General features: G+C 31.1%; 1 protein-coding gene and 2 long non-coding RNA genes across 6 annotated transcripts in view; 2 read left to right on the top strand and 1 right to left on the bottom strand.

The window, feature by feature from the left end:
• The window catches only part of LOC145941291 (uncharacterized), a 6,056-nt gene extending 2,784 nt beyond the window's left edge, over positions 1-3,272 (top strand). The window contains exon 2 of the long non-coding RNA XR_014426158.1: positions 2,873-3,272. This is a non-coding gene — a long non-coding RNA (uncharacterized LOC145941291). The remainder of the gene's footprint in view (positions 1-2,872) is intronic.
• Positions 1-16,881, bottom strand: part of LOC145941292 (uncharacterized) — a 34,699-nt gene extending 17,818 nt beyond the window's left edge. Inside the window, exons 1-2 of the long non-coding RNA XR_014426159.1 lie at positions 16,663-16,881; positions 16,039-16,083 (exon numbers count right to left, since the gene is read on the bottom strand). This is a non-coding gene — a long non-coding RNA (uncharacterized LOC145941292). The remainder of the gene's footprint in view (positions 1-16,038; positions 16,084-16,662) is intronic.
• On the top strand, positions 6,660-16,076 carry LOC145941290 (bestrophin-4). 4 transcript variants are annotated; one of them, XM_083047353.1, is made up of 11 exons: positions 6,660-6,833; positions 8,504-9,069; positions 9,157-9,727; positions 11,077-11,397; positions 11,709-12,042; positions 12,196-12,417; positions 12,696-12,985; positions 13,085-13,117; positions 13,311-13,531; positions 13,602-13,878; positions 14,157-16,076. In XM_083047353.1, exons 3-11 carry the CDS (start codon positions 9,657-9,659, stop codon positions 14,476-14,478), a joined length of 2,091 nt encoding a protein of 696 aa, XP_082903479.1. In that variant the 5' UTR covers positions 6,660-6,833; positions 8,504-9,069; positions 9,157-9,656; the 3' UTR covers positions 14,479-16,076. The 4 variants fall into 4 exon arrangements, with proteins under 4 accessions (XP_082903479.1, XP_082903482.1, XP_082903480.1 ...); XM_083047356.1 differs by having other exon boundaries at positions 8,490-9,069; XM_083047354.1 differs by having other exon boundaries at positions 8,504-9,727.
• Positions 16,882-20,149: the final 3,268 nt, after the last annotated feature.

Raw genomic sequence — 20,149 nt, 5'->3', positions numbered from 1 at the left:
AAGCAGTGGTATCAACGCAGAGTACTGTCGCGTCGCGAGTAAAGAAGAGATTTCCCTTATGACATCTTCGGCATTCGACAGCCGGCATACAATTGTCGCATACAGTGTTATTAATAACAATGTATGCGACAATTGTATGCGGCTGTCGAATGCCGAAGATCATAAGGGAAATCTCTTCTTTACTCGCGACGCGACATTTGTCAGGACTATTGTCAGACGTACCTAAAATAATAGAATTTATTTCTTAATAAAATGTATGTGGAATCAATTGTTTTACAATAAGAAAATGTACACATGATTTAGCTTCTTTTATTTCATTTTTTTCTCAAACACGATAAAATATATAATTATTTGTATAAAATATTTAATGTGGATTCATATTAATAAATTAAATGTATAATGCTTTGCAAAGAGGATTATATAAAATTGATCGTGGTCTATCGAATAGAAAAATTATTATGCGACTTTTCTTCTTTCTGACATTGATTGCTCTAACTGCAAGTTAGTTATAACTATAACAAATTTACATTATACGGTACCTAACGATTGCACGACGTATTATACAACACTGCTCATTGTTTCCGTGTATTGTGGCTGATACACAGACTGCAATGGAATCGGGCGATGGTATCACTAAATATTGATCCCACCATCTGGTCACCACGATAGAGACATAGAAGTCCAGGATTAACGGAACTGGTATTAGGTCGTCAAATTCATTGCAGTATGCCACTATTAATTCGAAGGTCTTCTTCTGCTCGTCGTTTAACAGAAATCGGTAGACGCCGGATAGCGCATAGTAGATGACTAGGAAGACTGATAGGTCGAGCCAGACGAGTTTGTAAATACTCGCGTGCCATATGAAACAAATCGCGTAGCTCGTTAATGAGATGCGAACATCTGTCACGGGAAAGAGATACGAGACTCGAGATGATCTCTGTGAAATCGCGCCTTGGCGAGTAGACAAAAGTCCTAAAGATAGTGCGCTTTAAGATCTGTGGCAAAGTAGTCAAAATATAAATTTAAAACCATTGCACATAATATATGCTAACTAACGTTATCGCGTAATCGTTATCGAGCCGAAAGTCAATCATTCTCTTACGAGTTACGAGTAGAGACCGTATTTTAATTTCTTCCTACGAATAGCGGCATCACGTTTAAAGCAGTATGTCAACTTTGGATGACGAAGTGTCGTATTTTAATGCAAACACACGTTGGAAACGTGTTGTCACCCGTTATTTGCGATTGGAAATATTCCAATATAATTTACAGTGAACACTCTCTTCTCGAGGATGCAGCTTGCTCGTGAATGTCATTGTGACTTTTTCTAAATCTACAGCTCTACGTCAGTTTTACGTAAAATGATTGATTGCGCACAAATGATTAAATGGAGAAAGAAAGTATTTCATCATATTTCTGAAAGAAATTTCTGCAATTGCATTAATTCGTATTACAATGGAAAAAGATGAAAAGATAGTAAGAAATGTACGTGAAAAATAATATAAATATAAGAAATTATAAGCAATTATATAGGCATTAAAATCAATATTAGAATTAAAATTAATACATTCAATATTACTAGAATATCAATATTAATAGAATACTTTTTAATATTGTGTAAAATTTTTATTTAAACATATAGAGACAAGTATTTTCTTGTAAAAAAATGTATATTTTTAATAATAAAATCAAGAATAAAAAATCATTCAAAAATTGCGAAAAATATTGAAATAAAAAAATAATAATAACGTTATAAATAATAATTGTATGTTCGTGCAAGATTCGCTGTTCTGTTCCGATGAAATAAGCGTTTGTAAGCAATATTTATGACGTTGCAGTGATATCATTAATGTCTTTCTGAGAGCCGAGAGAAAAGAAATAAAAGACACGTTTATTGGCGTTAAAAATGTTGTGAACATTTAATGCGCGCGAATTTATATTTTATAAACTCTAATTAATTGTAAATGATTTCTGATACATCATAGCTTTAATTTGTTTTTTTATTGCTATCTCTTACAGTTTCGCAGACTGAAATAATTTATCCAAAGAAAATAAATTTCACGATAATAATTGTAGCCGTAATTTTTCAGAATTTTTGATTTCGTCAATGTTTTAGAATTCTTCTCTTGAATTTATATATATATATATATATAATATACATGTATATATATAATTTATATAATATATAATATATTATAGTATATAATATTGTATATATATAATATATTAGATATATATAATTATATATATTTATATAAATACATATGTAAATATATATATTTATATATACAATCATATATATATTATATATATATGTATATATAAATATTTATCTGAATTTAAAACATTCTTATCAATTTATACATTTTCCAAAGCTTAAAGCTGAGTTCGAGAATTGTTATTGATTTACATATATATGAATATAATTTTTATCATCAGCACTTTGTTTTGAATGACAACACAATTATGAATTTTTTTACGAGATGTTTCAGTAATTGTAAGTACATAAAGAACACGTAAAAAGATCTAGCATGTATGATAATATATTGTCGCGCTACTTTATTCAATTTCTTGTTAAGGTATTTAGGCTTATTTAGGCCAGTCCTGAAAAACTTCAATGTAAAAACGTTTATAAATTCGTCTGTCCTGAAATTTTATAAGAATAAAATCCCCCAATGTAATTTTATACATAATTAAAATGCAGTTTGAACAAAATTTATTAATAAATTGGATTTTTTCCAAATATATTTTCTTATAGAATTCAATTTGCATAGAAACTTGAATATATATCATTGAGAATAAATTTTGTTCAAACTGCATTTTAATTGTGTATAAAATTACATTGGGGGATTTTATTCTTATAAAATTTCAGGACAGACGAATTTATAAAACTGGAAATCAAGAGAAAGATGATAAAGAGACATATCCGCAAGTTGAAATATGAGCTCCATCGAAGTATCAGCTGGCATTCTACTTTGTTTGAGCCTCAATCGAGACGTCCTCTCTATTCGGACACTTTATTTGATCTGACGGGATTAGAGTGGCTACGCAGCGTCAAAGAGAGCGACAGCGAGGAACAGATTTAGAAAAATATCTTGCTGTTTTTACATTGCAATGTTGCAGAAATATTGTATAGGCATGAATTTGCAATATAGTTTAAACAATGTTGCAGTAACATTTCAAAAATATTGTGAAAATAATGTGTCTTGTTAGGAAAGTGTGCGCGTATATATGTATTGCTTAAAATAATACAGTGTTTATTATAACAAGGATTACTAATGCGTTATCACTTTATGCGTTATTACATACAAGTTGACATATTAGTCTTAACATATTATTAGGTAATCACTTTCTATAAGAGATTCATATATATATATATATATATATTAGGAAACATCCTCTATATATATGTATATGCATATGCAGAATTACATATTTTTAGATAGAAATCTCTTTTATATACATACATTTATATATATAATATTTTTTATATATATGTATATATATATATATGTTATATATAAATTTTTTCTTAAATTTTATTTGTTAAATTATTTTTTATTTGAATTTTTTAATGATAAACGCGAAAATGGCTAAAACCTTTTGAACATTACATGAAATTGACAATATATAATATGTCAAGATCAAGATCATTGGCGACAAGTTACACTAAATATTTATCTGATATAATTATAATAAATATTATTTAAAATATATTTATTTAAACATCACATATTACAACAACAATTAATCTAATGTTCTTTTCTTTGCAAGAGATGACATAAAAAAATTTCCAAGTATATATAATTTTATTGATGCATTTAATATTGTATTTTAACTCGTATAATATAAGTTAATATAATTTTAAAATTTTTTTAAACAAAATAATTATATCGATAAATCAATCTTTTGAAAAATTTTACAAAACGATGTGAAATCTTGAAAAAAAAGTCCATATATAATCAAATATAAATATAATTATGTATAAAATATGCCTATATATTTTTTTCTCTTATGTAATATTTGTCCCTATGTACAGAAAAAATAATAAGAAGACAAATTAAAATAATAATTGAATAATTTTCGCATTTTTTTAGAAAAAGTAATTTTAAAAAATGAGAAAAATTGCTTATGTATAATAATATTATATATATGATTATATGTATATGAGCAATTTTTTCTTAAAATAATGTGAAAATTATTCTTCTAATTATTTTCTAAATTCTTATTATTTTTTCTGCATATACAGATACAAATTATACAAAAGAAAAAGGACACATATATGGGGCATATTTTATATCTAATTATATATAGTTATATTTGATTAAATATGGATTTTTTTTGTAATTAAGTTAATTAAATTGCGAAATTTATATACAGGGTGTAACAAAAAAGATATCCGTTACTTTAAGGGTAGGTAATAGACATTAACTTTTGACCATAAATTTGTTATTAATTTATTAAATGAATACAAACAATATTTTTTTATTTTGTTTTGCTTTGTTTTCATTTGACATCGTTCTGATAATCTAAACAAAATTTTTCAAAAAGTACAATTTGGTGTCAATTGCTGTAATAGAGAATTACACTAGTTAAGAAATGGCAGACATGGCATTTGGTTTATGACTTTATGATCTTGCGAATTGTAATAAAGATCAAACCCCTTATATTCCTCGCTTCATTAAAATGTTGGGATATGATAGGTCTGTTTAATTTTTAAATGCTGGATTCAAAAATTGAGCTTTGCGTTTCCATATTATAGGATTTATCTTCAAAATTTTAATCTTTACCGATGAGACCATTGAAATTATTAGTAATTTTATTGAAATAATAGAAATTATTAATTATTGATGTCAAATAAAAAATAGATAAAAACATTACATTGTTTGTAATTATTTAATAACTTTAACAATAAATTTAAGTTTGAAAAAGGGTAATACAATAACATATAACTCGATAGAAGGTTATTTACGGACCTGTGTTGATAGAAACTTTTTTTATCATTTTTTGATGTGTACTATCCACTTTAAAGCGAACACCTTTTTTGTTACATCCTATAAATAATGATGGATAATATCAATATCATGATGGATAATATATGCAATATGAGAATAACGTATGTGTGCTTGTATTTATACATGCATGTAAAAAAATACAAATTCGCCGAAATGGCATGAAACATCTTTATATTGTGATTTTCAATCTTATACAAGAAATTATACACATACAAGACGAGTATGATACAGAGAGACTGTTATCTGGTTTTCTTTGGATAGTAATCATTGCATTATACGCAAATATATAATTAAGTTGACTTTATTAGGATATGTATTTTTTTAAATTTATTATATACAATGCTAAAATAATTAATCAAATATATATTATTAAAATTTAATTCACATACGTATAATAAATTTTCCCTTCTCAACATTTCCTCGAAACATTTTAAGCACAAATTCTGTAGTTCCGAAATTCTGCAATATTTTTAAAGATAATATAGAAAAAAATTAATAAATAATTTAAAGCAAAACTTTTATGTCGTTATAATATTAATAGAATCAAACCATCACTATTCACAAAATATTATGTAGAGACAATGTAAAAATAAAATATTACGACAGAATTTAAATACATTATTATTTTTATTTTAGAATTACTACAATATTTTTATCAAACAAAATTTTTTTAGCAAATAAAATTAGAATAGAAAATTTAGAACCTTGGAAATAAGAAAATCGTGATATAGATCAAAATGATCTAAACTGAGGTCAAATACGTTGGAGATATCCAGAAAGAGGCAGATAGTGACTCGGCTTCAAACGAAACTTATGTGAATTTTAGATGAGAAAATAGATAAATTATCTTGATAAAACCTGAATCTGCGAAAACCGAATTGGAAATTTTGAACTTTCCCCTCCTTCAGCCAGCGACTTAATTTTAACAGCTCTCAACTTTTCTAAAAGTTTAAGTAGACAGTGAGAGAGATCGGACGGAATAATATATTAGTCAAGAGAAGATTTGGGAATCATAAAAACTATGGAAGATCTTCAGAAATCGGGGAAAGACAAATGGTGTTGAAAATAAAGATAAATGTTTACAACATTTTTAACGCCAATAAACGTGTTTTTTATTTCTTTTCTCTCGGCTCTCAGAAAGACATTAATGATATCACTGCAACGTCATAAATACTGCTTACAAACTCTTATTTCATCGGAACAGAACAGCGAAAGAGTGAGAGATTTTTGATCAAAGAAAAAAAGCTCAAAACGATGTCATTTAACGATCTGATTTTGATCTCGTTAATGAAGATGTTATGAGATATAATATGTGTAGTTAAAAATTAATCACTCTGTTTTAAAAATATCAATTTTTAAATAAGACAGAACAAAGTTTTTGTCCTTTTCAAATATATATGAGTCTCTTTACATATTTTTTGCGATGTCAAGGTGATTTGTTTCGACGTAACCGCTAAAAAAATCAATGGAAAAAAATAGCGCTAAAAACTCGTGAGCATTCCAAGCGTATATTTATTCAAATTAAGTACTAGCTAAACACAAGCGGATCCAGCTGAGCACCACTGGCTCATGCGGAAACGCTAGGATGTCGGAGGGGATGGATCGGCGAGGATAAAGGTGGAGAGTGCAGGGGATGCTGATGGCGTGTTGCCGCGTGCTGTCACTGTCGCTTCAGTACTGGTTGGTCAGGCGGTGTTGTTCGCGTACTGACGCGAATGTCCTAGCTCGCAGATATGTGTCCGGGCTCGCACACGTGTCATTCGATAAACTAATATTTTCCGCGTATTCGCGAACGTGAATATTGATCGAATGTAAGAGGTGAGTGTATAAAAGACGAGAAAAATTTACGCTAAAGATTTTATCTACTCTAACGCTATATTGCGTACCTTTCTTTGTTCCGTGAATGCAATTCGTTCCGTTTGGGTGCTGAAAACTATACTACGGACTTTCCATCATGATCTTCCTTCCTCCAACAAGCTTCTTAGAAAAATGTTTAAAACGGCGTATATAACTTGTAATCACGTGATTATTGTAATCGGATGTAAAAATATATAACGGCACGTTGATTCTAAACGAACTAAACAGTGTAAATAAACGCGAATAATAAATAATGAATTTTACGATCGCATCTGCCTACGGATTGCACGCGAGATCCAAGGTTGAAAATTGCACGACAGCTGATCTGCAGCAGTGTCACTATATGACGCATGCCCTAATTTTTTCGAGCTAAATATTCTATTTCGCGGAAGCGATGTTGTAAACCGCGAAATTAAAAATAGCTTAAAGAATAATTGTAATGCGATTAATTCGACGTTTAATAGCGTGCGATAAGATACCTCCTCGTAGCCTCGCAAAATGCGAAAATAATGTGCAATTAACTCGAAAACAATTTTACTCTATCGACTATATATATATAGGTATGTGTTGCACATTACATTGCAAATTTTAGTTTTCTTTACTCTATCATTTTCATCTCCGATAACACGTGACTGCGTTTTTAAAGCGAGTGGAGTTTCGCGAATAACAGAGTTTATAATTCAAGTTTAATCTAGAAAACTTATTGCACAAATATTCTTCTGCCAGTGCTTTTAAGCCATATATTAATGAAGACCTATATACACTCTATAAATATAAAATATATATAAATATATTCTTATATATGTGTAAATTTAAAAAATATCAATTGTGATCCAGTTGCTTTAGTTGAAATCTATATAAGAATATTTAACGTTAATGTTAAAATGTATATATAACGTTATGTGACGTGATGATGACGTTACATGTAGGCGTATGACCGTAACACTTCCGGTATCTCGTTACAATGACGTTACTGAGAAACTCGCGTCCGCGATACTTTCGAGGATCGTCTCTGACTAACGGTCGAATCATCTCGTCGACGAGACGCACCGATGGATATAACGCAACATACTCGTGATAACGCACCTTCCAATTGATAACGATGATAATATGCACGCGGTGGCGAGCGGAACATGACGACATATGCTTTCGCGAAGGTAGATTAAAGCGATTAAGGGAGAACGAAAGTAAATAATTACGCAAATTCAATTCATTCAAGAGTGTATTAAACGACATAAAAGATTAAATTAGAAATGTCAAGATACCACACATCCTTTTCCTCTCCCCACTAACCTTCTACACAACTATGTATTGATCGTTTCCGGTCGCGCGATGCAGCGATGCAATTCAATGTAGAGCGATTTGCAATGGCTTTGTTGAAATTTTTAAAATTTTATTCATCATATCCAGTCATTATTTCAATTAGAGAAAGATTTTTAATAAATTTTTCTTTTTTTTTTTTTTTTTTTTAGATTAATTGTAATAAAGATTGTTTCTTTGTAAGAGAAATTTCAATATTTGTAAATTGATTTTAAATCCTCTCTCGAAAGAAAAATAGAAATTGAATTTTACAATTTAATCGAAATAATACATTTTTATACGTCTCTTTTAATTCAGCGATTTTTTTTCAGATTGGAAATTTCTGTCAAGAAGATTAAAGGAATGGAGTATCTGCGCTTGATTGGTATCAGTTGCGTGATGAAACTATCCTATAATTGGGAAAATGAGCAGCTCAACACTTGTGCAAATAAATCTTTTGATATACAACGCGATAACAGTGCCCTTGATGTAGACGACCTTTGATGTTACAGAGTCTCAAACAAAACAAGTTCCTGTTTTAGATTCACCGTTTCAAATCTAATGTTTGTCCGTGAAAACACTGTCAAGGTGTTTCTTTGAAAACAACATTGTAACGAAAAGATGTTCAAGATGTACGATTCTTGACAAAGAGAAAGATTGCTAATTAGAAAATAGATAAAATAATAAAATTTCGCGGTATATTATAATAAAATATCTGGAGTAAACGAAATAAGATATCTCTCGGTAATGTCACATTTGTGGAAAACAAGTTATTCGAATTCCATAATTCTCGAACATGAATAAGTGTTTGCTGCAAAAGAGGCGATGAAATCAAGAATCTCGATTATTTCCTTGAGACAATAAATTCTAACAAGTCGCGTGCGTAAATTCATATAGGGTGAGAATGACTTTTATGACTTTGTTAAAACCTGATAACATATAAGATAAAACGTCATCGATAATAACACGTGATAATAAATTTTAGTGCGACAAAGAATTCACACCGTACCAAGTTCATCTCTCGCATCATCGACCACGAGGCGAACATACTTATGTTAGCGTCGAAGAAGTGAGGAAGAACGACGACAGATTCGAACAATAGTTACATTGACAGCGTCGATTTACGCGCGAAACGCGTAAAGTGCATTTCATTAGAGCTAACGAGTTTGTGTCTCGCGTTATTCTATACCTTACATAATCACGTCAAAGGCGGATCAATCAACGATGACCTTGGCGGTCTCTTACCGGTGGTTCGCGGGCTCGATTGTATCGAGGAAACAGCTGATAATGCCAAAGAGGAGTTGACGCCGTTCGCGATTATGCGAATATTCGCTCGATTATCACTTTGACAACATCTCTCGGATATTTCTCGGAGATGTCACGAGTTGTCTGTATTAGGCAAAGGCGGGAATATAGTACGAGAAGTTGATTCAAAGAGGAAGAGAGAAAAAAGGAGAATCACGTGGAAGAAGCATCAGCTGAAAGATGACGGTCAGCTACACTGCTGAAGTAGCTACTTGCAGAGGCCTCGGTTGCTTTCCCAAGTTGCTGCTCAGGTGAGATGATGATTTTGATTATGACATTCGAAAGATCATTTAAAATATTTAAATATTTAAGATACTTGATGTTAATATAAACTTGATAATGTTATCAAGAATGAAAATTTTGAGATTTTTTTCCTACGAATTTTTTGTTGTTTAAACTATTGTAAAATTATGATTTATTATCATACACATATCTGATATATTAATCTCTTTTCATGTTACATTTATAATATTTCAATTTTCTTTATTTCTTTGTGATGTTTGTATTTTAATTCTCTGCATTTCTACTTTTATCTTTTGATGCGATATTATTATTAGAGTTATAAAAATCTAGGGCGAATCGGAAAATGGGATATCTTTTAATCATTGTGTGTAAAATTTTTATTGAAACAAATAGACGAATGTAAAGATAAAAAAAAATTTACTTTATTTACTATATTTTAGATAAATTATCGAGATTGAATCTTGCATGTACATATAATTATTACTTATAACGTTATTATTATTTTTTTATTTCAATATTTTTCGCAATTTTTGAATGATTTTTTATTCTTGATTTTATTATTAAAAATATATATTTTTTAACAAAAAAATACTTGTCTATATGTTTAAATATAAATTTTACACAATATTAAAAAGAATCAATATTAATATTGATATTCTATTAATATTGAATGTATTAATTTTAATTTTAATATTGATTTCAATGCGTATATAATTGCTTATCATTTCTTATATTGATATTATTTTTCACGTACATTTTTTACTTTTCATCTTTTTCCATTGTAATACGAATTAATGCAATTGCAGAAATATGATGAAGTACTTTCTTTCTCCGTTTAATCATTTGTGCGCATTCAATCATTTTACGTAAAACTGACGTAGAGCTGTAGATTTAGAAAACATCACAATGACATTCACGAGCAAGCTGCGTCCTCGAGAAGAGAGTATTCACTGTAAATTATATTGGAATATTTCCAATCACAAATAACGGGTGACGACACGTTTCCAACGTGTGTTTGCATAAAAATACGACACTTCGTCATCCAAAGTTGACATACTGCTTTAAACGTGATGCCGCTATTCGTAGGAAGAAATTAAAATACGGTCTCTACTCGTAACTCGTAAGAGAAAGATTGACTTTCGGCTCGATAACGATTACGCGATAACGTTAGTTGCATATATTATGTGCAATGGTTTTAAATATTTTGACTGCTTTGCCACAGATCTTAAAGCGCATTATCTTTAAGACTTTTGTCTACTCGCCAAGTCACGATTTCACAGAGATCATCTCGAGTCTCGTATCTCTTTCCCGTGACAAATGTTCGCATCTCATTAACGAGCTACGCGATTTGTTTCAGATGGCGAGCGAGTATTTACAAACTCGTCTGGCTCGACCTATCAGTCTTCCTCGTCATCTACTATTCACTATCCGGCGTCTACCGATTCCTATTAAACGACGAGCAGAAGAAGACGTTCGAATCTGTAGTTGTATACTGCAATGAGTTTAGCGACCTAATACCGGTTTCGTTTATCCTGGGCTTCTATGTCACTATCGTGATGACTAGATGGTGGAATCAATATTTAGCGATACCATGGCCCGATTCCATTGCAGTCTTTGTATCAGCTACAATACATGGAAACGACGAGCGGGGTCGTCTAATGCGTCGTACGATCCTTAGGTACCGTACAATGTAAAGTTGTTCTAGTTATAACTGACTTGCAGTTAGAGAGCAATCAATATCAGAAAGAAGGAAAGTCGCATGATAATTCTTCTATTCGATAGACCACGATTTTATATAATCCTCTTTGCAAAGTATTATACATTGAATTTATTAATATGAATCCATTAAATATTTTATACAAATAATTATATATTTTAGTGTTTTAGAAAAAAATAAAATAAAAGAAACTAAGGCATGTGCACATTATCTTCTTGTAAAATAATTGATTCCACATAGATTTTATTAAGAAATAAATTCTATTATTTTAGGTACGTGTGCGTCTGTCTGACAATAGTCCTGACAAACGTCGCGCCGCGAGTAAAGAAGAGATTTCCCACCTTGGAGCATTTCGTGGAGAGCGGTCTGCTACTGGACAACGAGCTAACGATATTTCAAACTCTGAACGCGAAATTTCCAAAGCCGAGCAAGCATTGGCTGCCGATAGTTTGGGCTACGAGTATCGTGACCCGTGCTCGGAAGGAAGGTCGAATACGCGACGATTTCGCGGTCAAAACTCTCATCGACGAGCTCAACAAATTTCGAGGAATGTGCGGCACTATTTTACACTACGACACAATCAGTGTCCCGTTAGTCTACACTCAGGTAGGTACAAGTTGTTTTTAAGTTAATAAAAAATAGCGTACTATAGATACATCATTTAATAAATATATGTATTTAAGAGACTCACGAGCTTTATTATAAGTTTTTGTTTCATATCTCTGTGATTTTAAATTTTACCTTTTTTCCGTCATGCAGGTTGTGACACTAGCTGTTTATACATACTTCTTAACTAGCGTAATGGGTCGTCAATGGATTCAAAAGTCAAACTCGATGATTGATCTGTACTTCCCGGTATTCACGACGTTGCAATTCTTTTTTTACATGGGCTGGTTAAAGGTAGCCGAGACGCTGATCAATCCGTTCGGCGAGGACGACGACGATTTTGAAGTAAATTGGTTAATCGACCGTAATTTGCAAGTAAGAGTTGCTTTTTTATCTTCTCTCTCTCTCTCTCTCTCTCTCTCTCTCTCTCTCTCTCTCTCTCTCTCTCTCTCTCTCTCTCTCTCTCTCTTTCTTGATCTCTTTTTTCAAATTTATCGATAATAATTTATCTAAATTTACGAGTTAACAAATTCAATTTTATTTTTTTATTATTTGGTTTACTTATTACAATTAAATGTATATGTGTAGAGAAAAAAATATTTTTGTAACGAAATATCGAATTAAAAATTTAATGACATTCGTTCGCGTTTAAGGTAAGCTATTTGATCGTCGACGAGATGCATCACGATCATCCGGAACTCATACGCGATCAGTACTGGGATGAAATATTCCCCATGGAACTCCCGTATACTGCTGCGTCGCAACCCGAGGAACATCCTCAGCATTCGACAGCCGGCATACAATTGTCGGCCGCGCAACAAGAACTGCAACCGTCGTCGGTTAAAATTGAAGATTTAGCTCCAGACGATCAGAAATTTCGGTCCGACATTGCCGATGATGCAGCATCGGGGATACATTTCATCGCAAGCGGAAAAATTTCTCGGTAAGCGCAAATTGTCCAGTTCCTTCAAATTATTTACTCAAGTTTGAAAGAGAAATATTGTTTACTGACGCGTCATCTTAATTTTTAATGCGAAATTAGGAATGGTACTGAGAGTACTGAGAGATTAGTAAGGTAACTTTTATCTCTATACATCTCGCGATAGATTAGTTTAGTATAGCGTAAGAGTATATATTAGAGCTCAAAATGCAATATTTATAATATTAAAATCTGATTTTTAGAAAATATAGCGATTATGAATGTAAAAGTAGATATGATAGCAACCGAGTATTTACGATTCTAAGTTTCGATTCTGATTTTCTATTAGAAGTGCCAGTAGAGTGAGTAATCGAGAGCGCAACTTCAGCAGCGGTTCAACTTCTAGCAACTTGGGTGGCTCGCTCACAAGAATAAACAGCGTTACCAGCGTACTTAAGAGATTATTTAGCAAGGAAGACAGACCGGACGGAAGTGTGTCGAGTGGCACTAAAACTCCGGCGAAGATCACGAACTCAATTTCGGCGGCTTCATTGCAAATACGACCACCTGGTATGTTTGTTATTTAATCAAGTTAAAACGATGATAATTCGAGATAGAATACAAATGACAATGTTCGCAGGTACGAGTGGTTCCATGAGGATAGGTGTTATCGAAGAGGTGGACGAGCAGATGACGCTTACATCGTTACGGCAATCTAATGATACCAATAGACCCCATGTACAAACTATATTCGCACAAGGCCCGCCGCCGCCGAGCGATCCCGTCGACGTTCCTGGATCTACGACATTTCATAAGCACGATGTATTTTCTAGGAGTGCACCTGCACGAGGAGGAACCTTAACAATAGCCGGTAGCACGGAATCTGGAGCCATCCGCGAGAGGACGAGCACTTTAAGGTTGGTAATTTAACAACAGATCTGTGAAATACAGATACAAACGATATCCGGCGATTTTTCAATAATATTTATAAATATATGTAAACCAATGAATATTTATTAGAAATTGATTGAATGTATTCAAAATATGTTTTCTTATAAGAATTCAATTTGTATAGAAACTTGAATATATATATATCATTGAGAATAAATTGTGTTCAAACTGCACTTTAATTATGTGTGCACTAAAAAATTATACATATAAAATTTGGGGGGATTTTATTCTTATAAAATTTCAGGACACAAGAATCCACGCAATCGGCGCGATCGAGCATCACCTACGAGCCGGCGAGTTATCCCGGTAGCGGGATAAACGATGACCTACCCAGTACCGCAAGCTCTTCGTGTTCCAGCGAAAATTCCGAGAACGAATTTACGAAACTAAAAACCGAGAGAAAGAAAGAGAGACGTAACCACAAGCTCGCTCGAAGTCTCAGCGGGCATGCTAATACGTTTAATCAATCGAGAAGTCCTCCCGATTCGGAGACTTTTTTGCTGACGGAATTAGCGGACGCGTCGCGACGCAGAATGAAGGAGAGTGACCGCGACGAACAGTTTTAGAAAAATATCTCGCTTTTACATCGAAATTTTTCACGACTGGCCTAAATAAGCCTAAATATCCTAACAAGAAATTGGATAGAGTAGCGCGACAATATATTTACCGCACACAAGTGCTAGATTTTTTTACGTGTTTTTGATGTACTTACAATTATTGAAAGAATATCTCTTAAAAGAAATTCATAATTGTGTTTTCATCATTCAAAACAAAGTGCTGGTGATAAAAATTATTATTCATATATAAATTAATAGCAGTTCTCGAAATCAGCTTTAAGCTTTGGAAAGTTTATAAATTGATAAGAATGTTTTAAATGGGATAAATATATATATATATATATATAAAATATATTTACATTTGTATTTATATAAATATATATAATCTATATAATATATTATATATATACAATATTATATAATATATTATATATATTATATATGTACATATATATAACGCAGCAGCACTATCGTGTGAAAGCTTCTCGCATAAGCAACAAAATCAAAACCAACAAAGACCATTTCATAGTCTTTAAATGAGAAACAAAAAATCTCGTATCTTTTAACATAAAAAAATGTATATAGCAAAAACGTATAATTAATTTTAATTATAATTATGTAAGATACATTGGATACACACGTAGAGAATAAGACGTACAAAATTTTTCTCGAACAAATGAAAAAACAAGAAAAACTGTAAAAATACTATCAATGAAAATGTATCAATTCTTAATCGATGTATTTGATTTTAAAGAAATTATCTTTAAAGAAATTTACAAAGTTGGAAATACATCGCCTTTGAAAATTAATAGTAAAGAGGAATAATTTTAAATTTACGTAAAAAAAAAAATTAAATATAACTTTGCCTAATTAAGATCTGTAAACTTTATATTTAAATTTTATATTAAATTTTTTTATTTTATGTGATTTAATTTTCACGCGTTTCATCTCTCAGTATTATACATAAAAATATATCCACAATATTATATGGATATACATATACACAAACAACTTGACTGTGTTGTTGTCATTGTCGATTCAACATTCCACGATATACACGATTTGTTACGGTGCTCGTAAGTAAACCATTTGTTTTGCAGTATTATTAAAATAAAGTATTTTCAAGATAAACATTGATTTCTTTTTTATTAGAATATAAGCATAAAATCTTTTATGTTTTGTGGTCGTACCACTGAGAATATTGTTCTTATCAGTTCTTGAACGAATAAAACAGAAATTGCAATATTCTTAGCAACTCAAGCCGAGATTTATTTTTATATGATGAAAAAAAAAATTGAAAATATATCGCAAAGCGATACTATGAAATATTAAAGCGACAAATTAGTCGCAACACTCAAAGTGAAAAAAAGTGAAAATAGCAACTAAGTGTTACTTAAAACAAGAATGCATACATCATTTTATCATATAATTTTTTAAATCTTTTTTTATATAAAGTTACCATATAATTGATTCCTTAACTCTTTTTTCGGTATTGCGCTCTAGTTAATTTCTGGTGATTAATCTACATATACAGATAATGTTATATATGTATGCAGGCAATTCACTCACCGATACGATGCTTAGCAGTGGAGCTCTACAGTACAAAGCATTGATCTATAACATATAAAAAACACAAATTATATATGTATACAAAATAGTTTTCAAAATAATTAATATTTGAAAAAGTCAATAATGCGCAATGAAACTTTTATTCGTACCGTAAAATATATTTAATAAAATTACATCATAAAAATTATTAAACTTTTTAATTATATTTTTTTAGATCTAAATTTATATAAAAAATATAATAAAATTTAATTTTTAAAAAGTAAATTAAATAATTATAAATGGTATAAGCAATATATTAAAATTATACATATATGTATGTATATATAGATAATTTTTTAATTATTAAATTATCTAATTATACTAAAGTTTAATATAATATTTTTTTATTTTTCTGTAAATTACTCTAAATATCCATATTTTTTTCCTCTAATTTTTAAAAATTTTATTCCAAATTCTTAATTTTAACTTATTTTAAACTTTATTTTTAATACATGTGTAAATAATAAATTTATATAAATTATATATATATATATAAAATTATATATTTATTTATATTTTTATATAATTTATTTATATATTTTTATAGTGTATTATATAAATTTGTTTTAATTGTAATCTGCTTACCCCATGGTTGCTCCGTCGTTGCCCAATGCCTCCCCGGGCCTCCTCTTCCTCCTCCTCTTTTCTTCGTACTTATATAGCGTCCTTTTGGCACTTACACAGCACATGCTCGCGAAAATATGATCACGCGCGCGCATTGATCAGCAAAATAAAATAAAATCGCACGACAATATGAACGACACTCCCGACGTAAAAACGTTAATTATACACGACTCTATACGGCACTTTACGGCACTTTCGATTTTAATTACGCGATACTTATTTGCGCGAACTTCCGACGTTAATCGTACGCAACTTATTTTCATACTTCGGCTATCCCGCTTTTAATCGCACGCATATTTTGTGCGCTTTTGTTAATTAATTATATACGACGCATATTTGAGAGAACAGCACGCGACAATTATAATTATACAAAGCTACGATCCGCGGGGCGCGACGCACGAAATTTACGCGAGATGTCGTCGCAGTGATGCCAACTGTAAAAATAAATTATAGAGATTATAGTCTTTTGCAATTGATTATTTCGTCGAATAAATTATATAAAATATATGTTGAAATCATCGATATAGAGCATGGACTGCGCCATCCGTTTTAAAAGAAATGGTCGTCAGGAGTGAGAGAGATATAGAACGGCAAGACGCGGTCAGTCTCTATCCTTCTCTGTTGAATACTATCACAATAGAAAGAGATGGAGATGGCCGTCTTCACGCTCTCTCTCTCTCTCTCTCTCTCTTGCACTTCTGACGACTTTCTTTTAGGGCGGATGGCGCAGTCCATATGCTCTATGACTCTACGTCGATGATTTAAACAGATCCAGATTAAATAAACGTCGAATTCATGCTACGTAATTAATAAATATTGAGATATTGCGCCATTAAACGTGTTCAACCTCACCTGTTCATCGCTCACAGCTAGGCGATACTTGCTCGTGCGGAACTTCCGACGTATCGTACGTAACTTTTTATACGGCATTCGCGATTTTAATCGTACGCATATTTTGTGCGGAACACTGTTGTTAATTACATGCGACGCATATTTGAGAGAACAACACGCGATAACTATGATTATACGAAACTACGATCCGCGAGACACGACGCACGAATTCACGCGGTTAGTCGGTTAGTCGCAGTGATGCCAACTGTGTAATTAGAAATTATCAGTCTTGCGCGATTAATCGATCATTGAAAAGATCGATTGATATAGAGCGCTTTACACGCCGGGAGGGCGCTCTATCGATCTTTTCAATGATCGATTACTCGCGAGGCTGATATTTTCTAATTACACAGTTGGCATCACTGCGACTAACCGACTAACCGCTTGAATTTCGTGAGTCGCGTTTCGCGGATCGTAGTTTCATATAATCATATAGTTATCGCGTGCTGTTCTCTCAAATATGCGTCGCATGTAATTAACAACAGTGTTCCGCACAAAATATGCGTACGATTAAAATCGCGAATGCCGTATAAAAAGTTACGTACGATACGTCGGAAGTTCCGCACGAATAAGTATCGGCTGTGAGCGATGAACAGGTGAGGTTGAACACGTCTAATAATGCGATATCTCAATATTTATTAATTACGTAGCATAAATTCGGCGATTATTTAATCTGGATCTGTTTAAACCATCGACATAGAGCATATGGACTGCGCCATCCGCCCTAAAAGAAAGTCGTCAGAAGTGCAAGAGAGAGAGAGAGAGAGAGAGAGAGCGTGAAGACGGCCATCTCCATCTCTTTCTATTGTGATAGTATTCAACAGAGAAGGATAGAGACTGGCCGTCTTCCCGTTCTATCTCTCTCACTCCTGACGACCATTTCTTTTAGGACGGATGGCGCAGTCCATGCTCTATATCGATGGTTTCAACATATATTTTATATAATTTATTCGACGAAATAATCAATTGCAAAAGACTAATCTCTATAATTTATTTTAACAGTTTTGGCATCACTGTGGCGACATCTCGCGTAAATTTCGTGCGTCGCGCCCCGCGGATCGTATAGCTTCGTATAATTATAATTATCGCGTGGTGTTCTCTCAAATATGCATCGTATATAATTAATTAACAAAAGCGCATAAAATATGCATACGATTAAAAGCAAAAGTGCCGAAGTATGAAAAGTCACGTACAATTAATGTCGGGAGTTTCGCACAAAGTATCGCGCGATTAAAATCGGAAGTGCCGCGTATAGAGTCGCGTACTATTAACGTATTTACGTCGGAAGTGTCGTTCAAATTGTCGTGCGATTATTTCATTTTGCTGATTAATGCGCGCGCGTGATTGTATTTTCGCGAGCGGATGCTGTGTAAGTGCCGAAAAGACGCTACAAAAAGTACAAACAAAAGAGGAAGAGGAAGAGAAGGGCCGGGGAGGCATCGGGCAACGGTGGAGCAATCGTACGGTAAGCAGATTATAATTAAAACAAATTTATATTATACTAAAAAAATATATAAATAAATTATATAAATATAGTAAATAAATATATAATTTATATAATTATATATTTATATAAATTTATTATTTAAATTTTTATTAAAATAAAGTTTAAAATAAGTTAATATTTTAAAGAATTTGGAATAAAATTAAAAAAAAATAATTTGAGAAAAAAAATAAATATAGATATTGAAGATAATTTATAGAAAAATAAAAAAAAATATTACATTAAATTTGATTATAATTAGATAATTAAGAATGTGTGAAAAAATGTATTATATATATATATATAATTTTAATATTATTTATACAATTTATAATTATTTAACTTACTTTCTAAAAATTAATTTTATTATAAGATTGTATATAAATTCAGATCTAAGAAATAATTGAGAAGTTTAATAATTTTTATGATGTAATTTTATTAAATATATTTTACGGTACGAATAAAAGTTTCATTGTATGCGCATTATTGATTTAGTTTTTAAATATTAATTATTTTTTAAACTATTTTGTATACATATTATTTGTGTTTTTTATATGTTATAGATCAACGCTATGTACTATAGAGCTCCACTGCTGTGCATCGTATCGGTGAGTGTATTGCATGTATACATGTATATATATAATATTATCTGTATTATGTGGATTTTAATCACTAGAAATTAACTAAAACGCAATTTAAAAAAAAAAGATTTAAGAAATTTTATGTTAACTTTTTCATTAAAACAATAAAATACATAATTTTCTTAAAAAAAAAAACTGAAAAATATATGACAAGCAAATAAAAGTGTTAAATATTTTAGTTTTTTTGGTTTAAGTACATTATTTACATATTCATGAACATGATTAAAAGTTTCTGGTGATTATTTCTGTGTTACATATTAAAATATACAAATATTGTGCTATTATAAAATGGCTCACTCTAGAAACAAAATAATTTCGAAAATGTTTGGCCCCGAATAATTCGCAAAAACATAATATAATATTTAAATATATACTGAAAAATTAAAAATAAAACGAAATGGTTTCGTATAAAAAAGAGTTATGTAGAAAATCA

Source organism: Prenolepis imparis, unplaced genomic scaffold (assembly GCF_030444845.1).
Source record: "Prenolepis imparis isolate NDT839.2.m4 unplaced genomic scaffold, iyPreImpa1.0 SCAF_9, whole genome shotgun sequence".
NCBI lineage: Eukaryota > Metazoa > Arthropoda > Insecta > Hymenoptera > Formicidae > Prenolepis > Prenolepis imparis.
This window is presented reverse-complemented; position numbering and strand designations above follow the sequence as displayed.